The sequence below is a fragment of the Carettochelys insculpta genome, chromosome 1 (genome assembly GCF_033958435.1).
Source record: "Carettochelys insculpta isolate YL-2023 chromosome 1, ASM3395843v1, whole genome shotgun sequence".
NCBI classification, from domain to species: Eukaryota; Metazoa; Chordata; order Testudines; family Carettochelyidae; genus Carettochelys; species Carettochelys insculpta.
Genome location: NC_134137.1, coordinates 205,135,228 through 205,155,717, shown reverse-complemented (window position 1 = coordinate 205,155,717; position 20,490 = coordinate 205,135,228). Strand labels below are relative to the sequence as shown.

Below are 20,490 nucleotides of genomic sequence, written 5' to 3'. Positions count from 1 at the left end.
GTGCAGAAATACCTTAAAAATAAAGGGGTTGCTTGTGTTTGATAGGAAGGAGGGAGGCCTTAAAAAAAAAAAGTGGAACAAAGTCTGAGCAAACTAGTTTATGATTTAGGGATCTCCATTACTTGGTTCTGCCTCAAAACTAGGAGGCAGGACTTGACTTCTTGGGATCCCGTCCAGACTTACATTTCTATGAATTCTGGCAGCCTTTAACATTTCATGTGCAAGATACTTCACTGTATCTTTGACCAGAGATTCACAATCAAGACAAAAAACAATCCTCTAATCCCACTCCTCCATACATGAATGAGAAAAATCTTGATTTTAAAAGGTCCTAGACTGATAAAAGAATAATGTAAACTCCAAAGAAGGTTTAAAAACAGGTTCCAGGGCATTTTTGTTAGAGATCATATGGTCCTTTACTACACCATCCCAAGAGTCTGTTCTGTAGGAAAACCAAGTCTCCCCCCCACCCCCCCACACGCACAGAGCGCAAGAGAGTTACAAGGCAGATGGTTACCCAAACAACTCTTAAGATTAAAAGAAATTAAAAAACTAATTCCAGTTTCTCTAGCCATAAACTAAAAGGTCAGAAGAACTCTAGAACTAAACAGAGCACTCCCAGTACAGATTGGGCCTTATGCACCAGGCACAACGGTAACTGTGGGAAAGGGTCTCAAAAGTAACACCTCCTCCAAGCACCTAAGACAGTCCTCAGTTTATCCTTCTTTTCATGGAAAAAAGGGTGAGGGAGGTTTTGAGCTATAATACTTCTACACAAGCTTGGCAGAACTCTATTTTTTATTCTTCATAATTCAGGTTGACATATCAATGTTTGTTTTAAGCCCTTTTTAAATTTATCAATTTAAATTTTCATAGTTGTCGAAAATTGTGGTTTTGAACATTTTCTAGTTTAAAATCTTTCACAGCTATGGGAAATTGAAGGATGAGACAATGACAATAGATGTTGAGATTTAAAAAGTTAAACAAACATTAGCACAAACTGGCACCCTATGTCCAAATATATAAATTATAATTCAAATGTTCTCAAAGCAGCATTTTTCTTATTTTCCCTATATCTAAATTTCAGTTATCAATGGAAATGTGTGTCAGTTTGTGTGCGCACAGTGAAATCAATGCTTGACATTTACCAATAAAAATCTAATCCCTTCAAGCCCAGTCGCACAGCATTCCAGTTTTTATACCTGTTTTACTCCAACAAGGGAGAATCTGCTTACCCGTCAGCTGTGCTACAAGCTTGCCTTCTCCTACTTCACACTAAGCATTTGTCACAAGTAGTCTACCTAGCACTTGCCCTCAGCAGGGCCAAAGATGGACAAGAGCAGCAAATCTGGGACAAATTTTAAAAGTCCTTCTAGTTTTGCATTCTCTTAAGTGACAAAGACCTGGGATAGTAGCAGGGAATCAAGGAAACTCTGCATGTCCCACTGGCTACCAGTGTACTCATCAGGTCTCTGGTCTGATCTCATTAGCAACAAGGCAACTACAAACTCCTCTAAACAGAGCGAAACCTGGAGTCAGCTCAGTCAGTCAGAAACAGGCCACTTCCATTAACACACGTTACTGTTCCTGATAAACAAGCTTCAAAGTTAAGTCAAGGGAAAAGAAGTTCACACAATAGTTTCAATCCCACAATGTATTAAGTCTTTCTGGCTACTGCTTTAAGACAGTTGCATCTAGAAGCTGTCTATGCCAGCCACGGAGTGTTGGTTACGTTCCCACAAACGTAAAAGCTCAATGTCCCTAACCAGGCTCAGACAAGATCTACAGGTCATGGTGCCCGCAGTTCACTACACACAAGAGGCAGCTTGTATCCTTCCAGGAGGTCTCAATGAACCTTTGAAAATATAAAAGTTTGTATATGGACTCAAGTGAAGAACAAAGAGGATCCAAGAAATCTTGAAATGAATCTCTCCAGTGTGGGTCTAGCTTACATGCCTTCAACTAGACTGAATTGGTCACAGGGGAGATTCCCAAAGAAGCAAGCTATAATGCAGTGTCAGCAATAGAGGTGGAGCTGTGTGCTTTATGCATTATTCAATTATTCCTGTTCTACCAGATCACAGGAGATGGGACATTAGTAAGAGTCAGTGACAATGGAACCAAAGATGGCCCTGTCCTCTTATAGCAGCAGGATTGTGATGGTCCCATTCATCACATTTCTCCCCCTTACTCTAAACTAGTTTCAGGGAAAGATGGTACACGCAGATTATTGCAACTAAAGTGTTACTCACTTCTCTTTCCCTACAAAGTGCAATGTCATCTCTTTCCAGAAGAGCCCCCATTTCCTGCTACTAGCGGACAAACGACCCAGCAGGTTTCACTGGAAGCAGGTTGTCCCAGGGAAGGGCACATCAGGATCTAACCTAAACAAGTCACCCAGATACTAAGTTTTCTGGATGCCCCTTTGCTTACTTATGAAAGGCTGGGTTTTAGTTTCACTGCACAAACCCCCACCAGACCGACACAGTCCTTGTGTTTTAAGGGACTGGCTTTAAGCTCTAACTAGACATGGGCTCAATACAGGAGTAACTGATATGAAACTCTATGGCTTACAACATACAGGAAGTCAGACGAGATGAGCTAATAATGGTCCCCTCTAGCCATAAAATATTAATCTATGAGGAATGTCACTTTTATATAAATCTAAAACTTCTCATACATTTAAAAGGAGCAAAGGGTGGACATTTCAAATGGCCACAATTTACCAGACCCTTTATAGTTTAGCTCTTCTTTCTCCCAGAGGGATGACGACAGTTTTTCTGAGGAAAGATCTAACCAATTGCCACCTTATCTTACACAATAGATAAGAGAGACTGGCAAAGAAGAAATGTCCTACAGAAACTACCTTCCTCAGGCCCATCCTTTCAAGAAAGAAAACCCCTGTGACAACTGATCAGGTAAATCTAGAATCCCCTAGCACCTTCCAGTTTCCCTATTAAGGACAGACAAAAAAAATATTTAAAAATTGCCATGTTATGAATTATCACTTTTTCTCCCCTTAGCCTAGATAAAAAAAAATATGAATATTGGCCATTTATAAGCAGAATTCTTACTGCATCTCAACATGCAACACTGGTCTCACTTCTGTACGATTAAATAGACTATTTACACACAACACATATATATCTCTCTGTATTCACATGCATTGGTCCTAGCCTAGGCATCAAAGGCCACATGTGAGTTCTCTGGGTCACATTTGATTCAAGCCATTCCAGTTTGAATTTGTTCTGCTTTGGATATGGTGGGAGATTTCCTCAGTTCTTCCGAATGTCAGCATAAACCACAGACTCTGACTTGTTAATCTTGTCACTGTGTCTTCCGCCGGAGTGATCTAATTGCGCATAAATGACTGGGCCCTGAGGATAGAGAAATAAAACAGAATCAGAACTTTTATAAATGGGTTGCACTTCCCTCTCCCTGCTGAACGGTCTCCTGTGAGAATATAGTGGATGCACAGACCCTGATAACTAATGGAACCCTAAAGCAAGTGGACTGAGCCTTTATCTATATAAGAAAATCAGGTGTCGCCTTATGTGCCACTTCAGTGTACCATGCAGAACAAGGCCCTCATGTTAAACTGAATGGGGTGGCGTGTGAAGAATGCAAGGAAGGAGCCACAGATCTGAAATGTATCAGTGCTTCCTCAGCAAACTCAGAAAGCTATGAAGATACGTAACTCAGTCAGCTGCAAGCTACAGTTCAATTTTCAAAGCATCATATTGTGCTACAGGTTGCATTAAGTGCGTGTTCACTTCATGCACTTTAACTGCAGATCTTCAAATCCTCAATTCAACTTCCTTACTGGGACAATGGAGGATTAGGCCCTCGAGTACAGTGGATGAGTTCTAGCCTGCAGCCATAATGCAATATATAATGTAGTCACCACTCACCAGCTAAGTATGCAACCAGATCAATCCTGTGATGATAACAACAAGGACCACTTAGATGCTTCAACAAATGAAGACTCAATGGATGGTACACCTCCTTCAGTACTGATCTAGTACCCTAGCCTGGTTTTAAAACAGCAGGTCTAACCCTGCAGGTCATGAAGGCTCCCCTAGCACTTGAGTAGCAATATCAGGCCTTTAATAACAGACCCCTCCGATACTTAATATCAGGCCTTGTACAGGTCCTCACATTCTGTCCTGCCCAAACAACACAGAATCCGATCCTTGTGTGTTTTTAAATGGATTTAGTATTCTCCATGACCTAACCTGTTCTGCTAAACCATTACGTTCAGAGAGCTGAATGAAGGAATCCTTACACATAGTCTGTGGTTCACACCAAAGAATTGACAGATGCTGTGAAACAATATTGTTTCAGTGCTCTAGGGGGCAGCAATGTACACGCAGATTCAGAACAGAGGTACGAAAAGCTCTCTGTGGAAATGTACAGGTTCATCATGAATACTTGTGCTCCCTGAACAACCCGCAGGAATGTGAAGTATAGAATGGGATGGGACTGGAGTGTTCCACAGCTTAGGGGTGGGTGCCTCAGAAGCAAGGGGGGGGGCAGGAATTGATTTCAACAGAAAGACCACTTCCCTGCTGTGCTAGGGTACCACACTTTCTGAATGGATTAGATACAAGTAGGGGTGAAATTTCTGAAAATTTCAAGGGGCCAGGAAGGAAGCTGTATCAGCATCACAAACGTTATATCTGAATCAGTTATATTCTGCAAAGCTGGGATGGGGGCAAAAAGTGGAGCAGACACACATAGAAAGCCAAGAGGAGCAAACAAAGGTATGGGATGAGACAGCCCCTTACCTAATAGCAAACGGTGCTCCTGGATACAAGGCTGAGGATGGTGCAACCACCAGAGAAATGGTTCCAGCTCAACAGTCTGCACATGCAGAGTGCAGCTACGCTGTAGAGCCTTCCCCATAGGAGATGACCACCAATGCTACACAGGCATAACACCATAGTGCAGACAGTGCCTATTCCACCAGAGGAGGTTATTCTGTGTACGAACACCAGGTGGCAGGTCAGCACAGCTAGGTCAGTCAGGGAGTAGAGTTTGCACACCTTAGTGGTGTCAACCTCACTTTAAAGAACAGACCTGGTCTCCTTCACACTTACAATCCTAATGAGAACTAAAAGGAAGTGACTGACTTTGCCTCAATGGCAAAAAATTACATCACTAAATGTGGTTCTAAAACCAAGATATTTTAAGTCTCTATACCAGCCCTTATTTCCCTTTCCTCAATTTTCCCTTTGTCAATTTCAGTTAGTTTCTCTGCTTCCCTGACCTCTGGATGAAAGCAGCTTTTCACATACCCACCAGAGTTCCCTTTCCCTCCCTGGAAGGATGCGAGTTTCATATGGGATTGTGCTGAATCAAACACCTCCACAATCCACTCTCCAACACAGTAATTAGAAGCAAGGAGTGAGAAGAGTCTGGCCCTCTACTGAGAGAGGCTGAGAGACAGCTCTTGCATATTGCTGCTCAGCAGCTCAACAACTGCTGCTTCCAAAATTGTCTATTTTTCTCTGTTAAAAGAGGGAATTGAGGTTATAAAATTACTCCTGGTGGAAACTGGAAATATTTATCAAGCTAAACTAAGCTAAAAGCCTCCTATCAGTGCTGGTACCCTATGCAAACCAGCACCTTTCCTTCCCTCTGCCACCCCCCTCCCCCACACATGGGGGGACTGGCCATTCCGCAAGGGGAGGGAAGGGCTGCACGGGCAGAAGCTGTAACAGGTTATCAGCTCTCCCTGGGCAGACACCATTTGCTACAAGCATGTCCAGTCTGGGAAAGTTGGGAATCCTGGAGTGGCGGGGGAGAAGGGAGGCAGAAGGGAGGATCATCTGCAGCCTCAGGGCAGCAGGCAGGCAGCACAAGTGCCAGCAAGTGTTCTTACAGTAAGCCAGAAGAGCAGAGACAGTCGCACAGTTGGCTAAAGAGAAGGGGTGCTTTTAAGAGGAAACCACTCTAGGATGGCACAGCTGGCTTCTGTCCAGCACAGACTGCTCACCGCAGTTTTTATAAGTGATGCACCATTGTGCTGGCTGTTTAATATTTAATACATGAAAATGCACCATCACTAGTAAACTACTATTTGTTTTTGACTTGCAGAACCAAATTAAAAACCTGCCTCAGTTGAGAAGAACTGAAGTTAAGTTTACGCTAGAGTGCTTACAGTGGCACAACTGTACAAATGCAACTGTGCCACTAAGTTCTCTCACGTAGCTGCCCTACGCCAGCAGAGGACTCTCCCAATGGCATAATTAATCCATCCCCAAACAAGCACTGGTAGCTGTGTTGGCTAGTGAATTTTTCCTGCTGAGGTGTTGCTGTGCACACTAGCGCACATGCCAGAGTAATTTATGTTGCTCGGGTAAGTAGAGTCTCACACTCCCAAGCAACATAAATTTTGCCAATGTAAGTGGTAGCATAAACAGCCTGAGTATGCAAGTGAAGTTGCAGGCAGGTTTTAGAGCCAATGCTACTTCTCTCTGACCAGCAAAGAGTTTGCAAACCCAGGTCACTGGAGCTCAGTATTCAACAGGTGCTGATTATTCACGGTATTAGGCGTAGTAACAGAAAGTATTTGCTCATTTGTGTGCCATGTTGGAACCCAGACCGGGTACCCTAGGGGAGATCTCCATCAATAGCTATTAGCCTGGATAATCAGGGACACAATGCCATGCTTCCGGTGTCCCGAAGTCTCCAACTGCCAGAAACTAGGCGTGGCCAACCAGATAGATCACTTGAAAGGGCCCTGTTCTGTTTGTTCCCTCTGAAGCATCTGGCAAAGGCCACTTTGCAACAGAATACTCTACTAGACTGACCATTGTCTGACCCAATATGGGCATTTTTTTATGTTAATAGGGAAGGTATTTAGACGAGAAAGTTCTTGCACTCAGAATGGACAGCCCCCCACATCCAGACAAACAAGATAGCAGAATGAAAACAATGAGGAGGATGGAGCGGGTAACAGGCAATATCTAATTTGACAAGACAGAACGCATAGAAAACTGCTGGGGAGGAAAGGGCCGTGAAAGTAAACTTGGAGGTATCCAGCTGCCTGAACATTTAGAGAAACCGATGCAGACAACTTAGGGATTTCCTGGGTACTGACTGTAAAGGTATACAGTGGGCTATCCTCAGAAAGTGCTTCCACAAACTGAAGTTGAGAGTCAGAATTAAAACAAACGAGCTGCTGACTACCCACAGCTACCATATGGATCAACAGAACTAGGGGAACCCCAGCGCTCAGGAAGTGAGCATGGGGGCCTGCAGGCTCCACCCGTCATTCCCATTGGCCATAATTTACAGCTAATGAAAGCGGTTAAGGAGGATGCCTGCAAATGTAGGGCTGAGCCACCTGTGCCCTCCAGGGCCTGAGCACAAGGTAAGCACCCCAATCCCCTACCTCCCACCAAATCTCCATATCCTCAGCCCATCCCTGGGTCCTACCTTTCTCCCCGAGCCTGTACCCCCACACTGCCCCCCCCATCTCCATTCTTCCTCCTCCCTCCAAGTTTGAGCACAAAATGAGCTATTTGAAGCACTCAAGCTCTGGAGGGCTCCCCTTGTGTGCCAACCAAAGCGCACCCACAGGGATGCCAGGCCCCAGATGTTAAGTGGCTACAGAATTCCAGATTAGAGCTTGAAGCTGTATTTAAATTTTGACATTAGCTGAAAATAGTTTTGCCTTCCTTCATCTGTTCGGGAAGCAATTTTAAAAAAATCTATTAGTGGACAAATGGCATCCAAGGGGAATATAAATTGATTTTACAAAGTTAAGAAACAGTTCTGAAAACTGCAAGTATGGCTACCTACAAGTCCCCCTGCTAACACGCTGGCTAAAATTCTAAGTCACTAGCAGTAGAGCTCAATGAAAACCACCTAAACCTACCATTTCAGAATGTCACATTGTGGCTTTTCATGCATGTAGATTGTAAACTGTATGGGCCAGGGACTTGGGCTTCATTCTGCTCTACGATGTGCTTAGCATATCTGACACTTAACAGAAAGGTTTTCACAAAGTAAAGTTTAGACTACTCATTTCTGCTAGCAGTTCCAATCAGACGTAAGTGGCACATTACAAGGACCTTCAGTATACATTGTTGGTCACACGTGTGAATAATCTTCATCTGGGGTAACATAAGGTACACCAACCTAAGAACCAGTGCAGACAGCATTATGTCAGTGGGATGGCTTCTTCCACCAAACGCAGCTGCCACCTCTCAGGAAGGCAGGAGTTATTAATCTAACAGGACAACTCTCCTCCGTTGGTTGTCACGGTGGATTATGTAACCCTAGGAAGGAAGATCAAGGAATACGGAGCACAAGTGGTGTTCTCATCTATCCTCCCTGTGGAAGGAAGGGGTCCGCGTAGGGATCACTGAATCACAGAGGTAAATGCGTGGTTGCATAGGCGGTGTAGCAGGGAAGGATTTGGTTTCTTTGACCATGGGATTCTCTTTCATGAACAAGGATTGCTAGGAAGAGATAGGATCCACCTAACAAAAAGAGAAAAGAGCATCTTTGTGGGCAGGCTTGCAAACCTACTGAGGAGGCCTTTAAACTAGGTTCATCGGGGGACAGTGACAAGCCCTGAGGTTAGTGGGGAAGGAGAAGGGAAATATCAAGCAGGTTTCCTGGGTGAAGAGAAAATGGGCCAATCAGCCACTTCTCTAAGATGCTTGTACACAAATTCCAAAACCCTAGGAAACAAACAGGAAGAATTAGAGGCCCTGGCACAGTCAAAGAAGCATGAGGTGGCTGAAATAACAAAGACTTGGTGGGATGATTCACATAAGTGGAGCACGGTCATAGAAGGTTATTAGCTGTTTAGGAAGGACAGACAGGGGAGAAAAGGGAGGAGGAGTTGCACTCTGTGTGAGGGAGAAGTATGATCGCTCAGAGCTCCAGCATATGGAGGGAGAAAATCCAGTTGTGTCTTTGGGTTAAGCTTAGAGGCAGAACTAACAAAGGTGATGTAGTTGGTGCTTGCTACAGACCACCAGATCACGGAGATGAGGATTTCTTCAGGCACGTAAGTGAAGCTTCCAAATCACAGGCCCTGGTTCTCATAGGAGACTTTAATCATCCAGACGTTTGTTGGGAGACCAATACAGCAGCACACAGACAATCCAGGAAGTTTTTGGAAACTACTGGGGATAACTTGTTGGTACAAGTGCTGAAGAACTGACCAGTGGCCGTGCACAACTTGACCTGCTGCTCACAAACAGGGAAGAACTAGTAGGAGAAGTAGAAGTGGGTGTAAACCTGGGCTGCAGTGACCATGAGATTGTAAATTTCAGGATCCAGACAAAAGGAACAAGGGTCTGTATGTTACTGCTCACGCTTCATTTCAAAAGAGCAGACTTCGACTCTCTGAGAGAAATGATGAGCAGGATCTCTTGGGAAACGAAGATGAAGGGGAAAGAGTTCAAGAGAACTGGCAGTATTTTAAAGAAGACTTACTGAAGGCACAGGAACTTGCTGTGATTGCTGCATAAGAAGAAATGCAAACACGGCAGACAACCAGCTTGGCTTAACAGGGAAATCCTTAGTCAGCTTAAACTCAAAAAGGATGCATACAAGAAATGGAAACATGGACAGTAGACTAAGGAGGAGTATAAACATACAGCTGGAGAATGCTGGGCAGTAATCAGGAAAGCGAAAGCACAATTGGAACTGCAGCTGTCAAGGGATGTGAAGAGTAACAAGAAGGGTTTCCACAGGCATGTTAACAATAAATGGGTTATCAAAGAAGATGTGGGGCTGTTACTGGATGAGAGTGACAGATGATGTAGGAAAAGCTGAAGTACTCAATGCTTTTTTTGCCTCAGTCTTCACGGACAGTCAACTCCCATGCAACGGTCCTAGACAATGCAGTATGGGAAGGAGGAGGGTAGCCAACTGTGGAGAAAGAACAAGTTCTGAGCTATCTAGAAAAACTAGATGTACACAAATCCATGGGTCTGGATTTAATGCACCCGAGGGTAGTGAGGGAATTGGCAGTTGTCATTGCTGAACCTTTGGCCATTATCTTTGAAGACTCTTGGAGATCAGGTGAGATCCTGGATGACTGGAAAAAGGCAAACATAGTGCCCATCTTTAAAAAAGGAAAGAAGGACAATTCAGGGAACTATGGACCGGTCATCTTTACCTCAATCCCTCGGAAAATAATGGAGGGGATCCTCAAGGAATCCATTTTGGAGCACTTGGAAGAGGGGAAAGTGACCAAAAGTAGCCAACATGGATTCACCAGGGGCAAGTCCTGCCTCACCAACCTGATTAGCTTCTATGATGAGGTAACAGGCTCTGTGGACTTGGGGAAGTCAGTGGATGGGATATACCTTGATTTCAGCAAAGCTTTTGATACCGTCTCCCACGGCATTCTTGCCCATAAAATTAAGGAAATATAGATTCGATCCTTGGACTATAAGATGGATAGAAAGCTAGCTTGACAGTCGGGCTCAACGGGTAGTGGTCAATGGCTCAATATCTGGATGGCAGTCAGTTTCAAGCAGAGTGCCGTACGGCTCGGTTCCGGGGCTGGTGTTGTTCAACATCTTTATTAATGACCTGAATGAGGGACTGGATTGCACCCTCAGCAGGTTTGTGGATGACACAAGCTAACGGGAGAGGTAGATACGTTGGAGGGTAGAGAGAGACTTCAGAGTGACCTGGATAAATTGGAGGACTGGGCCAAAAGAAATCTGATGCGGTTTATCAAGGAAAAGCGTAGAGCCCTGAAGCTGGGGCGGAAGAATCCCAAGAATTGTTATAGGCTGGGGACTGACTGGCTCAGCAGCAGTACGAGAGAAAGGGACCTGGGGTCATGGTGGATGAAAGGTTGGATATGAGTAAACAGTGTGCCCTTGTAAGCAAGAAGGCTAACGGCATACTAGGCTGCATTAGGAGGGGCATTTCAAATAAATCTAGAGAAGTAGTTGTTCCCCTCTATTCGGCACTGGTGAGGCCACATCTGGAATACTGCATCCAGTTTTGGGCCTCCCAGTATAAAAAGGATGTGGATGTACTGGAGCAGGTTCAGCGGAGAGCAACAAAAATGATTAAGGGGCTGGAGCACAAGACCTGTGAGGACAGGCTGAGGGATTTGGGCTTGTTTAGTTTACAGAAGAGAAGACAAGACTTCAGGGTGATTTAATAGCAGCCTTCAACTTCCTGAAGGGGAGCTCTAAAGAGGAGGGTGAGAAACTGTTCTCAGGGGTATCAGATGGCAGAACAAGGAGTAATGGTCTGAAGTTGAAGAGGGAGAGGTGTAGGTTGGATATTAGGAAAAACTACTTCACCAGGAGGGTGGTGAAGCGTTGGAATGCGTTGCCTAGAGAGGTGGTGGATTTTCCATCCCTTGAGGTTTTTAAGTCCCATCTGGACAAGGTCCTGGTGGGCATGACTTAGTGGGGGTTGATCCTGCTTGAAGCCGGGAGCTGGACCAGATGACCTCCTGAGGTCCCTTCCAGCCTATGATTCTATGGTAGTCAGTGTCTTCCCCAGAAGTGCTACAACTGCAGCACTGTAAATGCTGTAGTGTGGATGTAGAAAGGAGTCCTGCACATTCTTGCCAACTCACACCCATATTATGCCACATCCCTGTTTGAGAGCTTTCAAGGCTTTCTGCTAGACTTTTCCCCATCACTCATTAAGACAGCTTTCATTTCCTGTGGGATGACTGTCTAAAACTGCATCAAATTATGCCTTCAGTTGTTGAGGGGAACCAGAGAGGTTCAAAGTCCTAGGAGAGTGAACTGAACTTTTGGAAGTCCACAAGGTTGAACGAGTGTACAGGCATCATGCTCACAGGGCAGATACTTTTGTGCTTCAATTACAATCAACTCACTTTCAAAAAACAGGGTGTATTCACCATCCAGAATACATCTATACTGCAACTGGGAGTCGTAATTCTAGTAGACATACGTACTAGCTCTGAAAGACCTTACACTAAAAACAGCGTGGCTGCAGCAGGCTAGACAGCAGCTCAGGCTGCCTGCAAGAGGTTAAACCCTGGCCAAGATCCTGGGGACTTACTCAAGCAGCTATCCCAAGCTACAGGCCCAGGCCTCTGTGGCACTGTTGCTATTTTTAGAGCACAACTGAAACAGAGCTGGGAATTACACCTCCCAGCTACTGTGCAGCCAGTCTAAAGATGCACCTGTAATAGGAAAAAAAGGTGTTTTCTTACCTCCTGCTAGTTACCAGGAGTTAATTGACATGTGGTAAAATGCTACTAAATAGTTTTCATGAGTAAGAAGGCTTTTATTTCAACCCAGGGGACATGGATCCATGTTCATATCCCATTCCTGGTCAGTACCTGGCCCAAACCAGAAAAACTGTTGCTCAAACCAGCAGATCAAGTTTCGTGATGAACCTTGGTCTTAGCATTTGCTGAGACAACCATCACCTCAACTGCCTATCAGAATTCACTGCAGCAATCTGCCTTGTCTCCATTAGGATTTTAATTCCTATTAGTTACCCCTGCTAACTACCATAACAACAAATCTCACACACAAGAGGACAAAGCCAGAAGGGATATGTACCTCCTTGTCTACTTATTAACTGCCAGGCTGAATCACTCCATTTTTCTGAAAGTGCTGAAGCTACGAAGTACAATTCACAAGCCCAGCTACAGCAGTACCTTATCCCATCCAGAAGGGATCCCTTTTCCTCCCAACTGCTTGAGTATATTGAGTGACACAGCCAACTAGTTCACCCTCTTCCACCCCACCTTCATTCTCTCCCCAGCATGGATCTACCTCTCCCACACCCTGGGAGGTTCCTGCATTGGAGGGTACTAAAATTTACCTGGTGCAATCTGGCGGGCACGTGGTTTACCAAACCCTCTGTGTCAGAGGGTGACTTCCGTGGAGCCTGCTTAATCGGCGACATCAAGCTCTCAGAGGTACTGCAGCTGACGAGGTGGCAGAGCAGAATTTGCAGGACAACATTCAAGAGATAAACAAAACAAAACAAAAAAAAGCGAGTGATGGCAGGATGAAGTGACAGGCTATGCCAAAGTAAAAATGATCACAATGGATATTCAGACCAGTTCACACATTCTCTCCGCCTACCCAGTCACTCTTTCACCTAGCCTCATACATATCACAGCTATTCCCCTCTACCTATTACAGTTGGTTAAGCCCTACACCCTGGGAATGTGCTTTCTTGTGCTATATATGAGGCATCAGAGAACTTCTAGGTGTGACTGAAAACTACTTTCTAACTGCATAGGTTAAATTGCCCCCTCATCAGCCCACGTAAGTGAAGCCTTCATCATTACCACAGGTGGAGACAAACATGGTCAGAGCCACCAGCTCCTCCATGCAACACAGGTGGGTCCATGTCTCCCGTTGAATTCTTTTGTATTTGAATTAGCCTGGGATACCAGACAAGTCAATCTCCTATTCTCTGGATGCCAACTTTCAGGTACCTAAAAGGATGCCATAAGGAGGAGGGATAAAACTTGTACTTTTTGGCCTCTGAGGATAGAACAAGAAGCAATGGGCTTAAACTGCAGCAAGGGAGGTTTAGGTTGGACATTAGGAAAAAGTTCCTAACTGTCAGGGTGGTCAAGCAGTGGAATAAGTTGCCAGGGGAGGTTGTGGAATCTCTATTGCTGGAGATATTTAAGAACAGGTTAGACAGATGTCTATCAGGGATGCTTTAGACAGTACTTGGTCCTGCCATTGGGGCAGGGGGCTGGACTCGATGGCCCCTCGAGGTCCCTTCCAGTCCTAGTATTCTATGATATGATTCTATGATTGTAGGCAAAAAGCAGCAGACAGGCTGGGTCATTAAGTTGCCCCCTCTTATATGTGTAACAGGAATGATATTTCACTTAGCAATTCTGTGAATAGTTTTAGGAAAGAGGCTGAGAGCTGTAAATTTAGTTCAGTTGTTTGCTTTTCATTTAAATCTCCATAGGAGAGACTGGGGAAAGAAGGTAGAAGGAAACAACTGGATATCTGGGATGGACCCTGGGTTTAAAGGAGATTAAAAAAAAGAGCAGGGGTTCTTTAAAATCTCATTAGGCAATCCCAGAGGAGTAGGCTGCTGTTGGGACCAAAACACTGGCCTGATTTCTTTTCCTACCCAAGAGGAGGCTACAGAAACAGGCCACCTCTTCCTAAAACACAAAATAAATAGAGGTATGCCTTTTAAAATGATTTCTGCCCACTAATTAACCCCTCTCCTTCCCACAATGCCCATCTTGTACACATACAACACATGCAGCAAATACAAACATGAATAATGACAATGACATTGAGTAGAATGCAACTCCTCACAGGCCAACCTTTTTATCATCCAAAGGATTAATCAAACTTTTAGAGAGCCAGAACCTCAGACACGTGCCAGTAAAAAGGTGAATTGGGGAAAGGAACCTGGAGACCAGCAGTGAGCTTTTACTCTGACTGGCATTAAGTAAGAGCAGCTCTTTAGGTGGCTAAAATGGATTATGACATGTTTCTGGGATTGACTGAATATTCCTATAAGGTGTGTATTCTATCTGAAAAAGTCACTGTGCAATTTTAAGTAGTTTGTGCATCTAGAGATCATGAGAATGGGAACTTTAGAAATCCATCATCAGAGAGAAATAGGCACTGGGAATTTAGAATTTTTATTCCCACAGGGAAGAACTCTGAATGCCCCATGTTCTAGTCCACTGGTGAGTTCGCTATAAGAAGAGTTAAGTACACTGTTTGGGATAAGTAGCATTTCCCACCCCCTGCCCCAATTAGACACAAGACAATGAAACCCAAGCACCCAATGAAATGCACCATCCCCTTGCCAACAGTCTGTAATAGGCATCCAGCACAAGTCACAATGGAGTTAGGTTAGCACAGAACTAGCTGGTCAGTCAGCAAGGGAAGAGGAAACGTGTAGACATACACACAGGTATTAACAGCAACCACCAATGTGATTAGTTACCATGGTGTCTAGTGGGACTGGAAGAGGAGACCCAGCCCTGTTACATTCCCAATCTGGCGTCTATATCAGGATCTCTGTAAGGAGAGGAAAATAAGCAGGATCCGATCCCAGAACAAATCAAGGCACAAAGGAAAAAAAATAAAAAAGTCAGAGTAAGAATGGAGGTTTTGGCACTGCCATGCAAGGATTCCACCACCACCTAAATAACCCCTCCCCACTTGAGCTCAAGACAGAACCATTATCCTAATCTGTGCATTACATCCGTCACATATTGGGTTAGTTTCATTTAAAGATTAGTCCAGGAGCATTTGTTGGTGATATTAACCATCACAGCACATCTGGCCCTCCCTCAACCAAACACATGCAGAGCTGGTATGGTCAGTGGAAGCAGTATGAAGTTGAAGGAAAACTACTGGAAGGCAGTCTACACAGTGCACAAACATTACTGACCCAACCCTGGCACCCTTGCTGGTGTCCTTCAGGTGGAACACACTACAGTGAAGCAACTCAAGGCAAGACATCTGATTCCTGATAGAAGCACCACTAGCATCACTACATGCTTCCCTTACTTAGGTGGAAAATACATGCATAGAGGAAGCCAGGGTTTCCACACTAAACTCTGAGCACACACAGCTGACTTCACTTCATTCAGTCTTACCATTACATTGTAATGAACCCACTTTCTCCAAGTTCTCCAGCTGGGAACAGGGGGTGGGGAAGAGTCCTCTAGATATAGTCACAGTTCAAGTTAATTGCACCTCTGACCTCCTGATGGCCTCCTTGAGGGCATGCCATCTATGTATCAGGCCTGCAGCTCTTGCCTTTCTCTGAGCATAATCCAATGGGTCTCCTCTATAAAGTGGGCTCCAAGGCTGCAAATCCCAAAAATTCACTAATCATCTCAGCAAATCTGATTTCAGCACCTGATGCTGTTCTCACAGGGGCAGTGACTGGGTTATTTCAGTGACCAGCCAGCTTTCAAAAAACAACTATTTAGAACAAGCATGAGAGAAAACATCTTAACTCATACACCTAATTAATTAAATGGTCACCCATCTTCCACCTGGGGACCAACCCTGGGAAGTCCAATACGCTTCAGTTTGTCCTGCAGGGCCTGTTTGTTAGCCAGTCAGCTCCCAGTTAGGACGTCTCACCACAGGCACAGCTGTTATTTTATACAGTCTCATAACCTTTTTCTGCTAAGCCTATGTGGAGGAGTTTGGCACGTACACCCATCAGCAAGAGCAACATACGCCCCAAGCAAGAAGGCTGTGTGACTCGCTGTTTCAGGCAACACAGCCACAGTGTTAACTAAACAGTTGTAGCCTTGGGGAAGTTATTTGCATTTCAGTGGACCTCTGCAGACAGAGTCACTCACCAGAAACGTGATCCAGTTTGTTACTGCTTTTCCTCCAGGGTCCCTCTGAGGTGTCCCCCATCCCAGGACAGCAAAATTTCTCTAGGCCTGATCCTACTGTCCTAGTGAAGCCAGACACCTCCATACCCTTACACCCATGCTGTTCAATTCACAACTCATTTCAAAAGCATTGATATATGTACCCATCCCTAAAGCAAGCCAGGAATTCTGAAGTCTATGCCTAGAACCACCAGACATATGGGAACTATCCCTACCTACTAGATTAGGGGAGCTCAGCCCTCTCCAATTCAAGCTCCATCTTTCCTCTTTCCTGCAGCTGCTTATCCCTCTCTTCTTGCTCATATTGGTCCTGTCTGTATTTGTGTTGATGTAGAGCCAAACCCAGTGGGGACTGGCCAGTGGGCAGGACCCAAGGTGGCATCCTGACAGGGAGGCCCAGCTGGCGGATGCTACAGTAAACAGGAGTGCAGGGCCCTGAAGGCGTGGGCCCCAAAGTAACCCTAAGGCCAGGCCTGGATCAGCTCCTGGTCTCCAGGTTTCCAAGGGCAGCCTGCCTTTCTTCAAACTGCAGAGACTATTCCTCACAAACCTGTTGCAATAGTAAATTCAATCTGGATGAAGCACAGTTGATAGTTGTCATCCTCCTCTCCTCCACTTTCTAGTTGGAAATGGTCTCCCTCAACCTCTGCCGTCTATCCCAGAGATCTTTGTGCCCTTACGGCTTGGAAGTACCATTTTGAGTCCTCTGAGTATGGCATATGAACCAGCTGTGCCTGTATCAGCTTGTGTTTAGCTGCCTTTGCATAATTCTACCAGCTGATTTTTCTTAGCTGCTCATAACTCATTTTTCCCAGTTTTGTCTTTTCCCCAAGTGACTGACTTTTCTCTGTGCTTTTTTACAGTACTTGTTTTCAGTGCTGTTGGTACTGTCAGCTAAGTCCCACTGTCATAGATCCCACACCTGCTACCCTCACATCTGGAATGGTGCCAGAAGCAACTGACCCCCCCACAGCATGGTCTCTGAGGTTCTGCCCCTGAGATTTCAGCTTTGGGCCTCCTGCATTCCCCTTCCTTGGGGTGGAATCCCATAATTCACTCCCTCTAGACCATGGCATTCACTAGGATTGCCTCAGCAGGTGTGACTGCAACACCTGCAGTTCTCTCAGGAACAGCAGAGTTGTCAAGTGGTGCAGCCAGTTTTCTTAAAGCAAAATACTATTTATGAAGAGCAAAAGCATTTCAGAGAAAACAAACAGCTTGTACATCTGCCTAGCTCACCAGGTGGTCACACACCTTCCACATGGAGACTCTGGTTTGTCTAACACACCAGGTCTTTTTCTGTATTGGTCACAGACTCATATCTGTCAGTTCTCAAGATGTTTCCTCCCCCCAGGTAAGGATCTGTTATTTCATATTGTTTCCAGGGCATGGCTTACAAAGACCTTTGAACCAGTTCAAACTAGCCTACACTTTTTTTTTTGCCCACAGGATATAAATTCACACTTGCAACATGGTTTCAGTGCTGGGAATTTTCATTAGTTGTTCCTCTGGTGTCCTTAGTTCCCACAGGAATCATTTGGTATCTTACCCATTTATTTCCAGTAATATAATCACTAACAAAAAGAGTAAGTTCAAACTATTTCATTTCGCTAAGAACTTCGAAATTTTGAAGTTAAGTTTTCATTCCAAATCAAAACTAAAAATTGTTTCAAGAAGTTTCCTGAGAACAAGTACTCCTAAAAAAATGCTCTAAATATTGCTTCATTTTATGGAGTTTCTCCTCATTTTTATATTCCTATTCTTACATTTCATGTTAGTAGTTCTATATAATATGCACCACTGACATGTCATAAGAAATTAAAAGTAGAATATTTCAATTATTTTATTTTTAAAAATCACTGAGGGCTGTTACTTAGTAACAAGTGAAATATCTATTCCAAATCAAGGTGTCTCCTATTTGCATCGTAATGAAACCACTTGAGGGTAGATTTGTCCTTTAAAGCATAATACCTAAAAATAACACACAAGCCCAGAGAGCACGGATAGGAATGACACTTCCCCAGCTATCAGACTAGCTCCTCCTGTTGGGAAGATCATGGATTGCCACCTGAAGACAGGATTTGGCAGAAATAACTCCTTTATCTCAACCATATATGGTCTTTTCACTCTTCCTTCACCTTCGTGTCTCCCCCACTCCAGTATAAAAGTATAATCTCTTACCCAGAGTAATGCTTTTTAGAATTCTTCTTTCTGACCACATACACAATAATAGCGATGATCAGCAAGACAGTTAGAGTCACACCAACAGCTATTGCTACCACCACAGCAATGGGGAAAGTAGGCAGATCGTCTGAGGGGAAAATAAGAAAGATTCAATAACTTTGCTTCATGCTCCATTTAGTAAAAATGTGAGACAAATTAAGGCTATACAAATTTGAACAAGACACTCCAGGGTGGCATCTGCTTTAGATAACTAAACCACTGCAGTTGACCAAGTCAAGATTCAAGGGTGCAGAGTATCCACATTACAAATCGCTGATAAAGTAATTATTGTAAATTGTGGTTCTAACAAGAAAATATAAATTTAAAAAAATCTAGCAAATGCATTTGAGATTTATAGCAGTCTTGTGCATGTAAGCTACCCTAGTTCTACCCCCATTTAGGGCATGTGCTTTGGACTCTGAATTTTTATCATCTTGTCACTGAAATCAGTGACTGAACTGCAACGTAAGTGGAATTGCCTATAACTCAAACCTAAAAATTCAAAACACACTTTGTTTAATGAAGTTAGTTTAATTAGTAAAAGGTGTCATCTTAATTCAAATGTTACTCATCCTAATGGTATTCCTGGTTAAGATGCAATTCACTCACAAATATGTAGGAAACAATTTTAAAAATATTCACAGTTCATCTAGCATTAACCAATATTATAGACTTTGATGCCACAATAGCCAAGTTCTCAAGCAATAGGAAAAGTCTTTTCCTTACAAGCTGAAGAGTTTCTCCCTCTTCTTGAAGAGCTGAGAGCTTGAAACCACAAGATGAGTCAATCCCAGACTGCTGCTATTCAGAAACTTTTGTACCAAAAGCAAACCTTGCTGTGACCAGTTTCCTCATACAGAATGAGGCTAACAATGCAGAAGGTTCTCCAAACCTTAGCTCTCAGTTACTTTAGTATTTCTAAATAACTAAGGTTCAAGTTGTACTTAAAAGTTATAACGCTGCTTTGTAAGTCACTTACAGAACTGACACAGCTACATGCTGTATGCAGTGTTGCAGATGTATCAGTCTCGAGATATTAAAAGTAATATTTTAAACCAGATCAACTTCTGTTGATAAGAAAGACAAGTCCTGAGGAAGAACTCAGTGTAGCTCAACAGCTTTTGGACCAACTTCTGTTGGAAAGAGACATGCACTTTGGAGCTACATAAAGCTCTTCCCTGGGCTCCATCTCTCTCAAACAGAGGTTGAGCCAATAAAAAGTTACTTCACCCACCTTGTCTCTCAAATATATGCTTTGAGATTAAATTTAATATTACCAAGTTTGTTATCACACAGCAAAATATGCACATAAAACTATTAGTTGGAACTGATACAAAGGTAGTAATATTTGCAAGCGTCTGAGCATTGGCAAGAACGAACATTCAGGTAGTTAATTTTAACAAAAGGTGTTAGTGACTGTATCTGGTTCTTTTCCCAGATTTCATTAAAATACTAGGAGAAACAAAAGAAAAAAGTAAACATGATAATGTGACTTAGGCAAGATAAGGTAATGGCGGGGTGGCGGGGAGAGTAGGGCCCCTTCAGTGGGCAGCTGTTATGTCTTTTTGTCCAGATACTTCAGCTTCATGGATCACATAACTGAACACAGAAAAGGACAGTTAGACAAATTACTAAGCAGCTGTCTAACATGTTCTTGGCAAAGCCCACATGAGTGAATCAGACTTGCAGTGTTCCACTGGTCACCCAAGTCCTTTAGGTCACCTTCTGACCATAGAGGGAAAAAAGGCATACCTCTAATTCCCACCGTATTATTGCTACCTTGTCCAGGGAAAGTTCCATGAGATCTCAAGGGGCCAAAAATGGTTTGTGCAGTTTACAAACATCTTTTTGGAGCAGTATCTGTTTTAGTCCATCATAGTGTAGTCCTCATTTTGCCATCAGAAGATATTTCCTGTGGG

The 20,490-nt window shown here is 43.8% G+C and overlaps 1 protein-coding gene across 3 annotated transcripts in view; it reads right to left on the bottom strand.

Moving 5' to 3' along the window:
* Window positions 1-483: 483 nt before the first annotated feature.
* Window positions 484-20,490, bottom strand: part of MPZL1 (myelin protein zero like 1) — a 49,204-nt gene continuing 29,197 nt past the window's right edge. The window contains exons 4-6 of one of the 3 annotated variants that reach the window (XM_074998223.1): window positions 18,530-18,659; window positions 12,808-12,913; window positions 484-3,377 (exon numbers count right to left, since the gene is read on the bottom strand). In XM_074998223.1, coding sequence (XP_074854324.1) covers window positions 3,276-3,377; window positions 12,808-12,913; window positions 18,530-18,659 — 338 coding nt within the window. In that variant the 3' untranslated portion in view covers window positions 484-3,275. Of the gene's footprint in view, window positions 3,378-12,807; window positions 12,914-14,942; window positions 15,006-15,589; window positions 15,804-18,529; window positions 18,660-20,490 lie in introns of those variants that run through there. The other 2 variants (XM_074998232.1, XR_012646072.1) reach the window with 2 other exon arrangements.